The 16,983-nt window shown below is 31.0% G+C and overlaps 1 protein-coding gene across 1 annotated transcript; it reads right to left on the bottom strand.

Annotated features, from left to right (window-relative positions):
- Window positions 1-1,291: 1,291 nt before the first annotated feature.
- LOC125863271 (uncharacterized) lies at window positions 1,292-5,820 on the bottom strand. Its single transcript, XM_049543457.1, has 3 exons — window positions 5,618-5,820; window positions 3,469-3,662; window positions 1,292-3,369 (listed from the first exon to the last, which is right to left on the bottom strand). Exon 3 carries the CDS (start codon window positions 3,345-3,347, stop codon window positions 1,428-1,430), a length of 1,920 nt encoding a protein of 639 aa, XP_049399414.1. The 5' UTR covers window positions 3,348-3,369; window positions 3,469-3,662; window positions 5,618-5,820; the 3' UTR covers window positions 1,292-1,427.
- Between the last annotated feature and the right edge of the window lie 11,163 nt (window positions 5,821-16,983).

Genomic DNA, 16,983 nt, shown 5'->3' with positions numbered 1-16,983 from the left:
AAATGATTACTATTAATGGTGACTTCATTTTCAAGACTCTAACACCTTTATTTAAGAGCGGAAGGATATTAATATCACCTCAAATTTTTAATCGAATGTAATTATTTTAAGTTTTTGAATATTTAAGGTGAAGTAGAGACAAATGAAAGGAACCAAAAACAGAATAATTGTAAGAATTTGTACTGTGTATAGTGAGGAATATGGATAAGCTAACTCAAGTTGGAACTGCAGACACCATTATCTTCCATCTTATCTTCAGTACATCCACCAAATCATGGGCCATACCCACTTACTACTTGGGCTCTCCCTTTCATGGGCTTATTATCTGGATACTCAGGCCCATCCAGTCAATTTTTAAATGGGCTTCGGGTAAGCCTGTTGATAAAAGTGAATACATATCAACAATTGTACTACTAAGGATTTGACCTTAAATAGGAGGGTAGAGGGTTTGTATGTAGTTGAACATTGTCTCACTTTTCCTTACATACTAGTTAGTCATAGCATTACTCTTGTAGTTTCTTGTCCTTTGCTTTATGTGACTATCTGTTGTTTCTTGTACTTTGATTATCGTAGTATTTTGTTGTACTTATGCTCCTTTTTTCAAAATATTTTGTCATGTTCTCTATAGTATTTTCTCATGGTTTCTCCACTTTGTCATTTTTAGTCATTTTTTTTCGATCTGCTTCTAATTGCTTTTCCTTGAGCTGGGGGTTTATTGGAAACAACCTCTCTACCTCCCAAGGTAAAGGTAAGGTCTGTGTATACTCTATCCTCCCCAAACACCAATCATGGGATTACATTGAGTGTGCTATTGTAACATATGGTATGATTTTAAATTCATGTTTTGTCCATATAACATGTTAAAATTTTCAGGTGGTTTTAGGACAAAAATAATGAGTATTCCAGGGAGTGTGTTATCCACAGAAAGTTCACTAGCTCTTCATTTTCTTAATTCAGAGTTCTAATAGATTCACTTTAGACCAAATAAACTCAAGACTCCACTAATCAAACACTTAGCTCCCATAAAGTATCTATAATAAATAAGGAGTGTTGTATAGGAAAGCACTTGCATGAACACATATATGATATGATTCACATTTCTTATTTCAGTAATAGATGCCATAATAACATTACATCAGCTGATCCACCAAGAAAGTTATTACTAGTAACTAACCAAAAAAAAGAAGAATAAAACTGTCCACCAAATGGAGATTTTATGAAGAGAGATTTTGAAAGCAAAATAAGGAATAAAACAAATACTTAACAATTACAAGTTACAATATCATATCCTAAGTATTTAACAGAGAGGAGTCTCACAAAACTGATACAAACATTTATACACAGTTCCAAAGAGAAAACTGAATACTATATGATATGAGAGTAGAAATCACAAATTTATTGTCTTCCCACAGCAGAGTGAACACCTTTCACATTATTGCATTTTTCAGGTTTCCCCCAAGCAAAGTCATTAGGCCACCACCATGAACTCTGCCCTCTGGGACAACAAACTCAAAGTTGTTGTTTGTGTTGCTTCTTCCAATCCCAAGGTTGGTGCTTCTGTCATCCAGCTTCTCTGAACATGTTAGTGAGGCCTTCATTGACAAGGGTACCAATACCTGTGGTGGTATAAGTAGCTGCCGTTCAGCTGGCTTATTGAGTGAATGAACTGAATCTGATACCATGCTCACCATAGACGAAGAACGATTGTTCTCAAAAGTGCTCTTTACAGGAGAGGCAGCAGGGACCAGTCCATGGAAAAGTCCTGGTCCAATCATGCCTCCTTTATTCGTATTCCTCCCATGTAACAAGCTGCTGTGAGCAGCACATAGCCCTCCTCTGCCCCTAGCAAACTTCTCGCATTTCCCCTCTCCCCAGCTGCAACGCTTACCACCACCATGAGCCTTGCAAAAGTCGGTGCTACCTTGAGCACTCTTTTCACAGTTTTCAAACTTGCAGCGCTTCCCTCCTCCATGCCTAACACAACAATCCGTACGCCCTCGAGCACTCTTGGTGCATCCTGGAACAGAACACCTCTTCCCACCACCATGGGCAACACAAAAGTTTGTGCCTCCATGTACACTTTTGGGGCAGATACCACCACCATCAAAGAGACACCGCTTTCCACCCCCATGTGCTTTGCAAAGAGGTGTACTCCCTTCAGCACCTTTGGTGCAGCCAGCAAAGATGCAACGCTTTCCACCACCATGTGCTTTGCAGAACAAAGTGCTCCCCTGTGCACCTTTTGAACAACTAGGGAATTGGCAACGGCGTCCACCACCATGTGAAATGCACAAGCCAACTTTCCCCTCAGCACTACGAGTGCATCCTTCCACATTGCACCTCTTTCCTCCACCATGCTTGATGCAAAGGCCTGACTTGCCACGTGCTGCTCTAGTGCAACCTTCAGGAAAGCTACAACGCCTTCCACCACCATGTGCTATGCAGTAGTCGGTCTTACCTTCTGCACTTTTAGTGCATCCCAGGTACTCGCACCTCTTCCCTCCTCCATGGGCCTTGCAGTATGCAGTCCTACTCTCGGAACCTTTGTTGCACCCAGGTTTCTGGCATCTCTGTCCCCCGCCATGCCCAATGCAAAGACCTGTCGCTCCTCGAGCTCCTTTGCAGCATCCTGGAAACTTGCATCTCTTGGGATTGGTCATCTTGCGTGAGGATGTAGCCATTGTCATTGGTTCAGAGAGGTTACTCATTGAGTAGTCAGAGATACAAGAAGGCTCGGAGCTCAGCTCAGGGAGATGGAAATGGAATTTTGCACCCAGCTCTGAAACTTCCTTATTTTGGGAGGATAGTTGGCTGTTCTCAATTCTTGGAGCCAGAAGAAGTGAAGGCATGTACCCACCAGACTTCTTGGCTGATGTGGAACCTTCGTCCAGGATAGGGATCGTTGGCCTTTTACCATCCGAAGACAGCTGATCTACATGATGAGGTGCACCAGCAGTACTCTGAGTGATTGCCGAAAAATCAAGTGCATTGGAAATTTCACCGGTGCTCCCTGAGAGGCCAAGTTTGAGGATAGAATCACTCTCAGATAATAGCCCCTGATTCAACAAGGCTGTAAACCCTTTATTTTTATTAGATCCACCAGGATAATAGTCGTCTGAACATATTGTAGGTGTTGGCCCCAAACCAAGGACCAATTTACACCCATCATCAATAGCATTTTGTTGCATAACATGGCTTCCGCTGTTGGTTCCACTACCTCCAAATCTGACACACTCATTTCCTCCATAACCAAAGCAATCTAATCTTAATGTTGTATCACTCCTTGCAAGCTCAACATCTGGAACACGGTACATATTGTTCTTATTAGGATCAATGGATGTGATCATACTACACTAGGAAAATGTTGACCTGAAAAATAAAACAAACTAAATAATCTTATCACATATTAATAGAGAAACTCATAAATCAAAACAAAGCAAGTGAGTAAACAAAGTCCTAATGAGTTACCTCCTCCACTCACAAACCCTGATGTGTCAGCTCGATCCATTTTATCTAATCTTGTAGAGGGGCATCAAGGGTTGTCTAATGCTATTATATGGTAAATAAGACCAAAGCGGGTTTCAGGATTAGAAACTGATGACAGAAGATACCAAAAGAGGATAGCAGATCATGTCTCTCGGTAGAAATCTTAGTTTAATAACCTGAAAAAAAGAACAGAAAACAGCATGTCAGAATTCCTCAATGGCTAAAAATATGGGAGAAGGGAAGGCTTTTTTGGCTCAAGCATAATACTAGCAATCACAAGCAATACCACCATGAAGATCCATTAAAGATCTAAAGAATAAAAAGACAGAAGGCAGTATTTCTGAATTATCTGCTTCTCTTTATTTAACATACCAAGAAAGAAAAGTTGCATCCTACATAAATCAAAGTTAACAATAAAAAGCGCAGTTTGACCTTCAAAAGTTAAATGGGAGCAAAACTTTTTCGATGGAGGAAATTGGTTGTAATATTTGTGAAAATAAAAGGGAAAGAGAAACAGAATCATTCAAGAACCAACAGGAAAATAGAGGTAGAGAAGGATGATCTTTAGAAAATCAGATATAAAGCACTAGCAATATTATAAATAAGTACTACAGCCTAAAAAATTTCAGCAGTGTGCAAAACCAAGATCACTATACTAGAGAGGTGAGAGGGAGAAGCTTCAAATGAATGATATCTACACAAAAATAATTCTAAGAATCGAAACTGAAGATAAATCCAAATTTTTTATATAACGAGTTCAGCATACATGTCATCCAAGCAATCCGATCATTAGCAACTGATCTATGATCACCAATAGTGAGAATTACAAGGCAGCAATTAATTCAATCTGGACCATAAATAGGCAAAAGGTTGGGCAACAATGTTAAGGAACCATATATTGATTTAATGATGTCAACAGGTACCATTAGTGCTGTTAAGAAGAGTGTTAGACACCGATTTCTTGAATTATAATCAAGATTTCTAAAAATACGGCACATAATAATTATGATATAGGTCATGCTATCCGTGCTTTGTAATTGAGGCAAAATCATAAGTGCTGAAAAGGGTACGAGATGGCTACTCTTAATCTGACTATTTCCATAACTCCGTAATATTGAGCAAAAATAGTTGAGGATCATCAGAGGTATTTAATAGTCTTAAGATTGAGTGTTAAGTTAACCATTTTCTCTTGTTTTAATGAATCAACTATTTCTCAGCACTGGCATCAATCCTTCTATGTCACACCTCTGAAGATCTTCGAGAACAATGCTTAAATCATCACAGAACAAAGATCCTCCAAACCCCGGTTTCAGTTGTCCTTATGTCCTCTTTTCAATTTTTTGTTTCCTTTCCAGTTAACTCAAACCCTATATGTATGTTAAGAAATCTACTAACTATGCACAAATACTAAATTTAGAACCTATTAACTCAAATAATCAAGTTGATTTGGTGGCATCTCGAACCCATAAAGTTCAAATCTTGAATTCGACTCTGCTTTGGGGTTGACCTACCTTTAACTTCAAGAACTAGCAACCCCATGCTTCCCTATTTCAAACCCAACAACAATAAACCCAGACTAATCACTGTAGGGAGATAGATTGTACGCAGACCTTACCCATACTTCTCTATTTCCAAAGTGTTCAAGAATTATTCTTGAAACTCCTTAATGACCCTGTCAAAAACAAATTATGCTAAACTGGATCTATAGCAGAAACTCCAAAAGGATTTGAAAAAATAAAAACATGAGATTCAAAACTTTAGCCAAAGACTAACAATACTATCATGTTAAACAAACAAGTGATTTTAACAACACACAACAACAACAACAACAGCAACAAAAAAAAAAACTTTCCAATTAAATAGTTTTGGGATTAATTACATAGCAAAAAAAAAACACAAATCTTTCATAATTACGAGAAAAATAAAATAATTTGTAATAAAAACGCAAAAAGCAGGCTGTATGTGAAGGAAGTTGAGAAAGAAGAAAAAACAGAGCAAGAAAGAGTAAACAGAAAAATGAGAAGATAGAATTAATGAGTAAAATCAAAATAGAATTATCAAGAAGTAAATTACAGGTACCCATTATAGGAGATTGAAAGAATGAAAAAAAATAAAGAATTCAAGAAAATACCCTTTAGAAGAAAGATTCCCATTACAATTTCAAGAATCGAATTGAATGAAGCCACCTTTTTTTCAGAATTGTGTATTCTTCTTCTTCTAGAAAGAGAAACTGAACCTTTTTTGTGCTCCCACAAAGTGGAGAGTATAAACAAAAAAATAAAAAGAGAGAGAACAATAATTAGAAGTAATATGTTTTTATAAATACAACTAAATTAAATTCATATTCTGCTCCATTCACCTCTTATTAATATTTTTCATCATCATCAAGCCTACACCCCAATGGCCAATCACCTTCTTCTTATTCAATTTTCCATTTTTGCCCTTTTCTATGAAGAGCAAAAATACTATTATATGTAATTGTCCTACCCCGTTAGTGATATATAAAGTTTGTTTATTTTTATATTCAACATTTTTCATGTGTTTTGTTGATATATTTTTTTATCATAATTAGGGTGTCACAACTTTACATTTTTTATTATAAAACAAAATTAAATTTGTAAATAATTAATCAACTAAAACTTCACTATTTCATTATTTTGTTTTTGGTTTGTTGTGATGGCCTTTACCGTCAATAGCACAGCAACAGAATGGACGGTTTTAAGCTAACGGCCCATCGATCTGAACGTTGCATACTTTTATGTGAGAGAGACATGGGATTAATTTACGAATTTGTCCTTATTGAAGTTTACAAATGTAGCAGAATATAAGGGTGGAACTGTCATTTGAATAATTTGTAGATCACATTCAGATGACCTAAGCTATGTCAGTGGAAATAAGTGGCCTATGTTAAATTGTCGTGTCATACTCCCTAACCCCACACACCAAAAATCTATAAAAAAAAGTGGGCTGGCATAGTACTACGGTTTATAGTTAGCGGCACATGACGTACGCAATTTCTTCCCTACTTTTTTAGTATTATTTTTTTCCCATAGTCTACATTTAAGCTTCAATTAAATTCGAATAGCATATTGGATTTATTTGTAGATATCAAATTTGAACTTAATACTTCTGAATAGAACTGATTTTTTTAATATGTTTCTTTTCAAATGTGTCTATCTAATAATTTTATTATTATTGTGTCTCAATGTATATGACATTGCTTAATTTAATTTTAAAATTGATATGTAAGATTAAATATCTATTTTCAATGTTGGATAAATAAAAGTAGACAAATATTATGAACAAGAAGGAGTAGTTAATTTAGTGATTACACCCTATGATTCATATTATATGATATTTTTTTTTATCTTCATATTTAGTCCAAAAGAGTTTAAAAATAAATCTTTAATAAAAAATAATAAACATATCTTATACGTACTACTTTTTAACATGATTAATTGAATTTTATAGTTAAAAATGTGAAAGCAAAATGATTGGGTGCAGCTCAGACGATCCGACACGAGCTTTAACGGCTCCGCTTATGATTACGTAAGTATTACTATTTTGTTTACCAAATTAAAGGCCTACTAGTTTCGAAAATTCTTTTTAAAGGCAAACAAACTGACAAAATTATTTGTATGACGTCAATTAAGGACAAATAATTTTAAATAATTGTGGCACGAGCCTTCCTCAATCCCCATTCGCTGCATCTGCATACACTTGATAATTGGAATCTACTTTTTTATTTATTTATTTATTATTATTATTATTATTCTCGTGCTTATTAAAAAACAAATTTTAATTATTAAATACTATAATTTTATATTTACCTAAAGTAAAAATAAGTTGAAGGGGGTATTTTGAGTGGCAGCTACTCTATTATTGTGGATTCCAAGAATGTAATAAACTTGCGTTGGGCATAGATTCACATCTTCCCTTATTCTTATCCAAGTTAAACTTGCGTTGGGCATAGATTCACGTCTTCCCTTATTCTTATCCAAGTTAGACCAATAGGATTCTATATATATTTGGTGACGTAGTTTCATTCAACATTCGAACATAATACACCTACTTACAATACTCCTTAATTTTGTTTACAATAAGTGATTTCTTATTTTACAAATTTGATAAAAATATATATATATACAAGTGATAATTACTTTTGTTGTCTCAAATTATCTGTTATATTATATTTTATATATCCCTTGAAAAAATATTTATTAATCTGATTTTTCTCTTTCTCAATATTATTTTATCCTCATTTATGTGTTAAGATATAATCTTACTTCACTAAATATTTTCTTTATTTGAGGGGACTGTTGTCTTCAAGAACAATTTCATCTAAAGATAAAATAGAAAAAAATAATTAATTCTGTCTTGTACCCCTTTTAGAAATCTAGATAATTTCAGACGAATGGAAGTGTAAAAAATAAGAAAGACATTAGTATATTTATTTTTTAAAATTTGCGGGGTCTAATAATAAATGATATTAACAAATTAATTCCTAAAAAAGTTTTTTTTAATGATTTTTTATGAGTAAAATAAGGTAGTCATTACCCCTCTTAATTAGTATTATTAAGTAATTTTCATAATGGGTGTGTTATAAACTTCAAAATCACTTATTATGGATCCGAGAGAGTATTTACATAAGTTATAAGTACATCATTTGGTTGTCCAGATAAGAAAAACTAATACCTATATAATTTTTTGTAACATATGATTGATAATATTATATTAAGTTATAATTAGAATTTATATATTTTAAAATAAGTAATTCCACTGATGATATTATTGACTTACATGTGAATATCAAATTTAATCGAATTCTAATATAAATAAAATATTATAGGCTTACCTGCTGCACATAAGTAGTAAAAAAACTGACGGTTTAGTTTGTAAACTACTAATAATGCAGCAGATGGTGCTAAAAGTTAATGCTATTATCAGCATGTCAACAATCACAGAAATCAGAAGCAATCAGAATTACAGAAATATCAACAAAATTCTTGATTTTTTTTACAAGTACCATTTATTCTAAATTATGATAAACAAAATTATTTGATACCTTATAATTTATCAATAAAAGTACCTATGTGACATCTACTCGATCGCCACCAACTTAAATGCTCGTAAAATGTTAAATCTACTATCGATAAATTAGTAAAATTCTTGAACAAATGTATGGTAGAGTGAATTAATTGGTCAATGAATTAAAACCTGTAGAAATAATATTTTTCAATGCCCTTTCCCTTGGCTTAAAAGGTAAACTCATCTACTCAAACTCAATAATGTAGAAGATATTGATTATTGACATACAAGAAATTAAATTAGAAAGAAAAAAAAAGGTCACATCAATTGGAGTAAACATCAACCTATAAAAGAATTATCAAGGTCTAATAATTCTGACGTTAGCTTCTATATATATAATATAATAATTGTGAGTTCAATTTTTTCTCTTCTCGATCTTTTTTGAATTTAATAAAAAATAATAATTATAAGCTTACCTTAATTCTTCGTCCTCCCTCTCCGGAGAGTTGACATTGTGTGATAATAATGTGTACGTTTGACTACAAAATGCCACTAGGCCTGTACTATATACATAATATATAATTAAGCAATACGTGAATTAAATACTACGGTATTTTTCGAATATTAATTTAGTTGTATATAGTTCTCTCTTTGTTAACTAATTTGGCTCACAAACTTTACTTTTTAGTTTGTTTAAAAGAAAATATATCTTATTTTTTCTGATAATTTTTTTTTTATTTCAACTGTTCACACGACATGTTTAAGGCCACAAAATATGTATATATTTAATTAAAGACTACAAGATTCAATTTTTTTTATTTTCTTTAACTCCATGTCAAGGCAATATCTTGACAAACAAACTGAAACGGAGGAAGTAATTAAAATTGCGTTCTTCTTTTTTCCTTTTTTTTAATCATTGAATTATGGGTTGCCGTCAGCAAAATGTTTAAAGCTAAAAACAAACCAATTTTGTGATGGGTAGTAGGTGGGGCTTCATTCTTGTATTTTATTTGATACCTAACATCCATATGCAATCAAAACCTCAAAGTAAAAAACCTAAATAACCACCCTTTTAACCCTAAGTTTTCTCTATCTTCATAATCATGAATTAAGTCCACTTTATTTTATAATATATCTTTGGATGAAGTTTCTCAGAGATACAATACCAATTACTAATTCTAACATGATTAAATAATCAGTGGGGGTTTACCCAGTGCGCACAGAGTGTTCACTGAAGGGCAGAGGTTGTAGCGATTGCGAGTTATCCTGGGGTTTCAGAAAAAATAAAAACATAATACTTTCTAGTCAAATTTGAAAATAGCAGTAGAAGACCATTTTTTTATGATCTCCTGTATAAACATTGATATATATAACTCTGGTTAATTTATGTAGATCGCGGGTGGAGCCTTTACTTCGTATTTTTCAAAAACTTCTTTTCGCCATTAAAGGATCTTGAAAGTTTCAACCTCCTTACCCTCCCCAGACCCCACCTAGTGGGATCTCACTGGGCATGTTGTTGTTGTTGTTGAAAGTTTCAACCTCCAGAAAAAAAAAAATTAATCATAGAATCTAAAAAAAAAAATATTAATCATTTTTTAATTCATCTACTTTTCGAGCACACCTAGATTAAACCTATAAGAACTAAATAACCTCAAAAAAATTGTCATTCGTTAATTTGTCACTTGACATATCATTCATTATTGTCGCTCACAAATCCGTTGGATCGGGGCGTCCACTAGACACACCTATATCAAATAGTGATGCCTATGTGATTGTTGTGGACAATTTAATTATATGCAATATCTATATATTTTGCCTATATAAATGCAATATCTATATATTTTGCCTATGTAAATGCAATATCATTAATTATAAATGATGTTGGAGCACATTTAGTAAAAAACCCTAGTAACGAATTAGCATTCAAAGATCAAATAAATATATAAAAAAAAAAACTAAATTAACAGTACGATAGTAATATTTAATTTTGCCAAAATATAAAATTCCCCAGTGACAGTAGAATATTCAATGAATATACAAAGCAAAACCTGACACGACTTTTCAACCCTCAAATTGTGGAATATTCAATGATGACGCAAACCAAGATCAGAGTCGATTTTCTATTATTCACCAAAACTTGAAAATGACAACACGATTTTTTTTTATAATAAAATAATCCTTATTTTATTGAAACAATACTTGTGAAACCCTAAACCAACTAACTTGTTTGTGATTAATAATAAAAAAAAATTAAGAGCTCAAAATACGTCAGCATTGAAATTAATACGAAAGGGACCAATCTTACACTAGAAAAATAAATAAATAACATATGTAGTAAAAATTGTAGGACTAGGCTATGTGTGGTCCTCACTTTAATGGGAAAAAAAAATATTAACTAGGTTTCATCATGTTAACTGTAGATGATGGGATTTATGTGACATAATTGTGTATACAAATAATTTGATGAGGTGGCCTATGCTTAAATAGAAATTGTTTAAGATAATTGGATTACTATAAGTAAGTAATCCCACATCATCCGTTCAGGTTTGGATTATCAGTTGGAAATTATTTATTCTTTATCATGAATCATGATATCAAAATCGACTCATTTATCTGTTGGGATTTTCAACTTAGATTATTCACACTTTAGATGCCGCAAATTAAGGTCAAGAAACCTCTATTCTTATATATTGCCTTTCATTGACAAGGAGTGATTTGATTTGAATTCAAGTTATGATTGGTTTAGTTATGATGAGATAAGTTATGCTAAAATTATTTTTTATTGAGTGTATGGTTTGTTGTATTCAAAATAATAAATTTTAAGAACAATTTATTTGTTTACAATTCATGAATGTGAAAAGTGATGTATAAAAAGGGTTATCCCGGGATTACTATACCACCCAAGGGAAGAGATAACTTATCTCGATACTAATTATTAATCTCGAGCTAAGTTATTTCGGACTTACCAATCAAACAACAAATTAAGTGACACTATAATTTAATCCCAAGACTATTTGATGTTATCCTTGACAAAACGAACCCAAGTGTCATAACACACTCATCTGCTCAATGAAAAATGTGAAAATATAATGAAGCAGACACAAGACAAGTAAATCCAAGACATAGACTATTTCTCTTTATTGGCTTGTCTATTCTACCTCGTGTCCATGTCTCCTAATTGAAAAATGCCAATTTAATTTACTTTACAAAGAGAACCACATTGTTATACGTACACATCAACCTCTATTACATGCATGTTACTGTTGTTTTAGATCTGACCTACTAACTAGTATTTTGTTTTGAGCTGCATGCAATGAATTACTTATACTGAATTTATTCATATAAACAAGGTAAATTACTAACATACTAATGATACTCATGTTAAAGATTTCGAAGATTACACAAAAAATAATGTACTGATAAGAAGTCCCATACCGAATATCTTTTTATATGATTAGGACAATCTTCGGATTTATGTTATAAAGAGATAAGGATGGATACTTTAAAGTGACCATGACAATTGTTTCGATCGATAATTTAACTGTTTTGACCTTGCCTCAACTACAATTATGGATCATAGTGCATGGGTAATTTCGTCATTAAAATAAAACTTATCATAATTGAACCAAATTCGTGTGAATAAGCTATATTTAAATTGTGAGATATTTTAATTTGCGGCTTGTGACGTTAGAAACCCTACATAGTCCCATAGAGTATAATTGAATGATTGATTTATGTAATTGGACATAACCAATTAGGTTTACAACGAAACCTAGATATCGATAATGTGATAATTGGTATAGAAGCTCAAATAGCTGAGGTGGGGAAAATTATTGACTTTATATTTGAACATATCATATCAAATGATTGAGAGTAACACCCTATTTGTTGCATTCACTTCAATGTTGGTAAACTATTTTACTGCCACCTTTCGATATCTCATTGGTGAATTACCCCAATTGCCAGACATCATTAATTCAAGTACTTCACACAGTATATTCATTTAAATAATAAACGTTTCTTAATTATTAATCTATTGAAAATGAAAAAAAATTCATATATGGATCTTACTATATTTTAATTATAAGTGAAATCAAAATTTAATTATTTTTTTAAGTGAATACGTTTTCGAGCATTCAAGAAAGTAATATATATTTACTAATTGCCACAAACATGATAAGAGTATTTAAAATGTTAAAGTAGGTATAGAATATTGGGAGGCTTAATTATTAATTAAGACAAATCTCAATTATCATTCATTTATATCCTGAGATGGACAATCAATTTTGACTTGTTGTAATGCATATTATTTGCTAATGAAAGGAATATGACACCAAATATGAATACATTATTAGTGAGATCATTTTCTAGATTTTAAATCTAAAATGTTTTATATCATAAAAAATTGTTCTATAGTTTATGATTTTATTGGCAGCTAGTATGTTTTAGTGCCCGATTTAGTTATATCTTCTTTAGATCCTTTAACCTTAACTTTTGCACTTTGGGAGGAAAAAAAAAAACTATATAAAATGTATATAAATATATATTCTTAATGTTATGAGATATTTTTGAAAAAATTATGCATTCTTGGTCCTAAAGCTATAGGTGCATACACTCGCAAAAAAAGAAATCATTGGGTTTTGAATGTTCATAAATAGTCTAATGAGGTAGGTGGTACACAATTAATTTCCATACAAACTCATAAAATAGAATGGTAAATTTACTATGTCAGTTATTATTTTATTAATAAGTGTGCTAAGTAAAAAATGAACAAGTAAAGAGGAACAGAGGGAGTACCATTTTCATTCATTTTTACTTGTCATGTTTCGCTTCTCGAGAATCAAATTACATAGATTTTGACCGGCATTTCAAAAAGAAAATATATTCAACATATTAATATGAGAAGGATTGCAACATATAGTATTTCTCGTGTAGTTTTTAAATATCTAAATTTAAAACATTAAATTAATCTAATTTAATTTAGCTTCAAAAATAGTTAAATCAACTCTCATAAAGCAAAACATGACGAATAAAAGTGAAAAAAAAAAGTAAAACTTAGTTCATGTCATATGGTACTTAGTTTTGTGGGGATTTATACAACGACATCTCAATTATATCACATCATATTAATGATATATTTAGGCGATTTGATTAAATATAAACATGAATTGTGACGATATGAATTTGATAAGACGAAAAATGTCATATCTAACGATTCATATATAAAAAAGTAAAGTAAAATCCTTTTGGATTGGCCGATGGAGCACAATGAAAAGCTAAAAACTGTTGAAATAATATTATTCAGTACCCTTTCCCTTGGCTTAAAGGGTATATATAAATATAATTAAACTCAATAAATCGACTAAGAAAAAAAGTGGAAAATCAAGTTGGAGTAAATATTAAATTATCAACTCTCATCTCAAATGTTGGACTTTCCTAGAAGAGTTGACATAAATGTCTAGTGCTTCCCACAAACGTAACATTTTATTAATTATTCCTGCCTTAATTAAATAGATGCTTCATATTATAATAAAATGTCATGCCGTCAGCAACCTATTGAAGCTGAAATAATTAATTTCGAGTTATCATTTTTTAAAAAAATTATTATAAACTCATACTTGATATAATATAGTGCATAAAAAAATAAAAATTGTAAGTATTGGCTACATTCCACGAGAAATAAGATTTATTAGGTAAGCAGTGGTCCTTACCGAGAAAGATGCATCTCCGATTCCATACCAATGGATTCTTGATCATAACTTAACCTATCCACTATCAATAATATATTTATATTATGACAATAATATAATTTAAATATTTTTAAATATCACTAAAATGATTTTAGTAACTTCTTTCGAAGGCAATTTTTTTTTTCAAATCTCATAATTTACGATCAATTCATTCAACATTTTCTTTTTTAGAGGACAATTTTCTTAAATGTAATGATACTAACCTAGTAATCACTAATTATTTTTGTCGCAATAAATGTTATCGTTAAATTTTTTTATTATAGTGACCCCACAATCAAAAAACCCCACCCCACCATAAAAAATAAAAAGAAGATAAAAGAATTTTTTTTAATGAAAAATCGAAAACTTTTTGGTTTATTTGAGTGTAAAATAACTAATAATGGAGACTCTATCTATGGGTTTTCCATTTACTAAAGATACCAAGATATGATTATCAAAATAATTTTTGAAAAAGGATAAGAAAAAGAAGATATCTTTTGATCATTAATTACTTCTTTTGTTAATTATGTTAAGAGTATGTTTGGATTAGCCAGTTAAAAGTAATTGACATTGATAATACTTATCGTAATCCATGATTTAGAGAAATGGTCAAATGAGCTCCCGACCTATTACTAAATTTTCAACTGCACACTTTTACTTCACGGGAGTCCTATTATCCTCATGAACTATTTAAAATTTAAATTATTACTTCCCTAAATGCTTATATGGCAAAGTGAGTGTATTTCACTCTCTTTTGAAGATAAAAAATAAATATTAAAACTTTATTTTTAATATTCTTTTCATTTTTATTTTTTTTCTTTATTTGTTTTGATCTCATCTCTTTTCTTCTTTTCTTAACAACTTAGTGTAGCATCCATGGTAGTCATCAAATTTCACCATCACGATCTGTAAACACCACCATTACAATATATATTAACACACCATAATTCCTATATAGAAATCTCTTTCCTACTCTCCACACTATAAAAAATTATTAAGTAAATTACTTTGCCCCCATTTTCAAAATCAACTATTAGCCAGTAAAACATCATTTTGAAGCTATTGTAACAAATTTTTTCAGTTAACAAAATTCATTCAAACAACTTAATAATGTTGGGAATCTCTTAAAAAAATCTCAAAATATCCTCATAAAAAAAAATTTTGACCGACAATTTTTTTTGGTCATTCCTCTTATTGAACCCCTGCTCTTGCAAAAATGATGCGGAGGGTTGTCATTCCTCTAATTACCACCATAAATTTTGTCTCTTCTCAACCTTTCTACTTGTGGCTCTATGATAAGATGGAATTGAAGGATGGAAGAGGAAGAACAAGAAGAGGAAGAGAAAGAAATATAAGGAAAAAGAAAAAGAAAAAGAAAAAACAGAATAAAATAATCAATCAAAGAGGATAAAAATATTTTTAAAAAATAGAAAATTACACGTGTCAAACACGTGAATTTCACTTATCAACATAAATCTAGTTGTGACTTTTTAGGGAGGTAATAATTTTGATTTTAAATAATTCAGGGGATAATAGAACCCTCGTAAAATATAAGTGTGTTGTTGGAAATCTGATAGTAGATTGGGGGCTCATTTGACCATTTTCTCCCATGATTTAAGAACAAAGAATTAATGAAATTTTTTCATCAAGAGAAATTTTATGTGACGAAAATTAAATTTTAAATGAAAAAATCTCATAGTAAGAAACTCAGATAGATGAAATTATTATATTGGTTAAAATCATAGGATCATCAAATTATTGATGTCGTCCTTTTGTCGTGCACAACCCATGTGGATAGCAATTAAAAGCCCCAAACAAAGAGTACAAAATTTAAAAGAAAAAACAAATATTTAATTGCCACAATAAAATCAATTGCCACAGTACTTATTGGAGTAGTAATTATTAAAATATTGTAATTGGCAATTTCGAAATTATGGGATCTTCAAGAAAAATGCAAACGTAAGCCAGAGGCGACTTTATTTTTCCAGAATATTGTAGTATATTCAATAAAGACACAAATAGATTTATGTATATTCAAGAATCTTATTATGATTATTTGTAATGTAATAATTTGGTGGGAATTAATCCCTATCACTTTCTAAACCAACTAACACCATTCATTAATTAATTAAGAAAATAATTAGGAGTTAATAATGCATCTGACGTAAGCATCCAAGAATGAAGGGACCTCCCTACCACCCCCCTTGTTGCAACATTATTTATTTCAATTTGGATCCAAGGGCAAAAAAAAAAAACAAAGTTAAAAAATAAAAATATATTTCTTTCGAATTCTTTCACTTGTCCACTATATAAAAAAATATTATTTATTTACTTATTTTTGAAAATTAAAAGAAAAAAAGAATCAATATTACCCTTATTATTGAGTAATAATAAGTTATTTAAACCTTAGATAAGACACAATTTTTGCATAACTAATTTCAGCGTTACTAATATATTCTACTTAGTACTATTTTTATTGACTCTATCAAATGATACAAGATAGAATTCACCAAGTTGCCCTTGTATGTTTGTTATCGAAAAAAGTTATTTTTTCATCAATTCATTTTACTTATCATAATATTTTTTTAAACGTCTTTAAAAAATATTAACAAAAAATAATTGGACAAAATTATTCTTATATTTTTCTTCTATCTCAATTTAATATCACTCTATTTTTCACCACATTAATCTCTTTCCGGTCATTGTATTTTCTTGTTAAGGTTGAGTGGTCCTCAAAGTG

The sequence above is a fragment of the Solanum stenotomum genome, chromosome 1, assembly GCF_019186545.1.
Source record: "Solanum stenotomum isolate F172 chromosome 1, ASM1918654v1, whole genome shotgun sequence".
Taxonomy (NCBI): domain Eukaryota; kingdom Viridiplantae; phylum Streptophyta; class Magnoliopsida; order Solanales; family Solanaceae; genus Solanum; species Solanum stenotomum.
The sequence above is the reverse complement of the archived record's forward strand: the minus strand, read 5'-3'. Positions and strand labels throughout refer to the sequence as shown.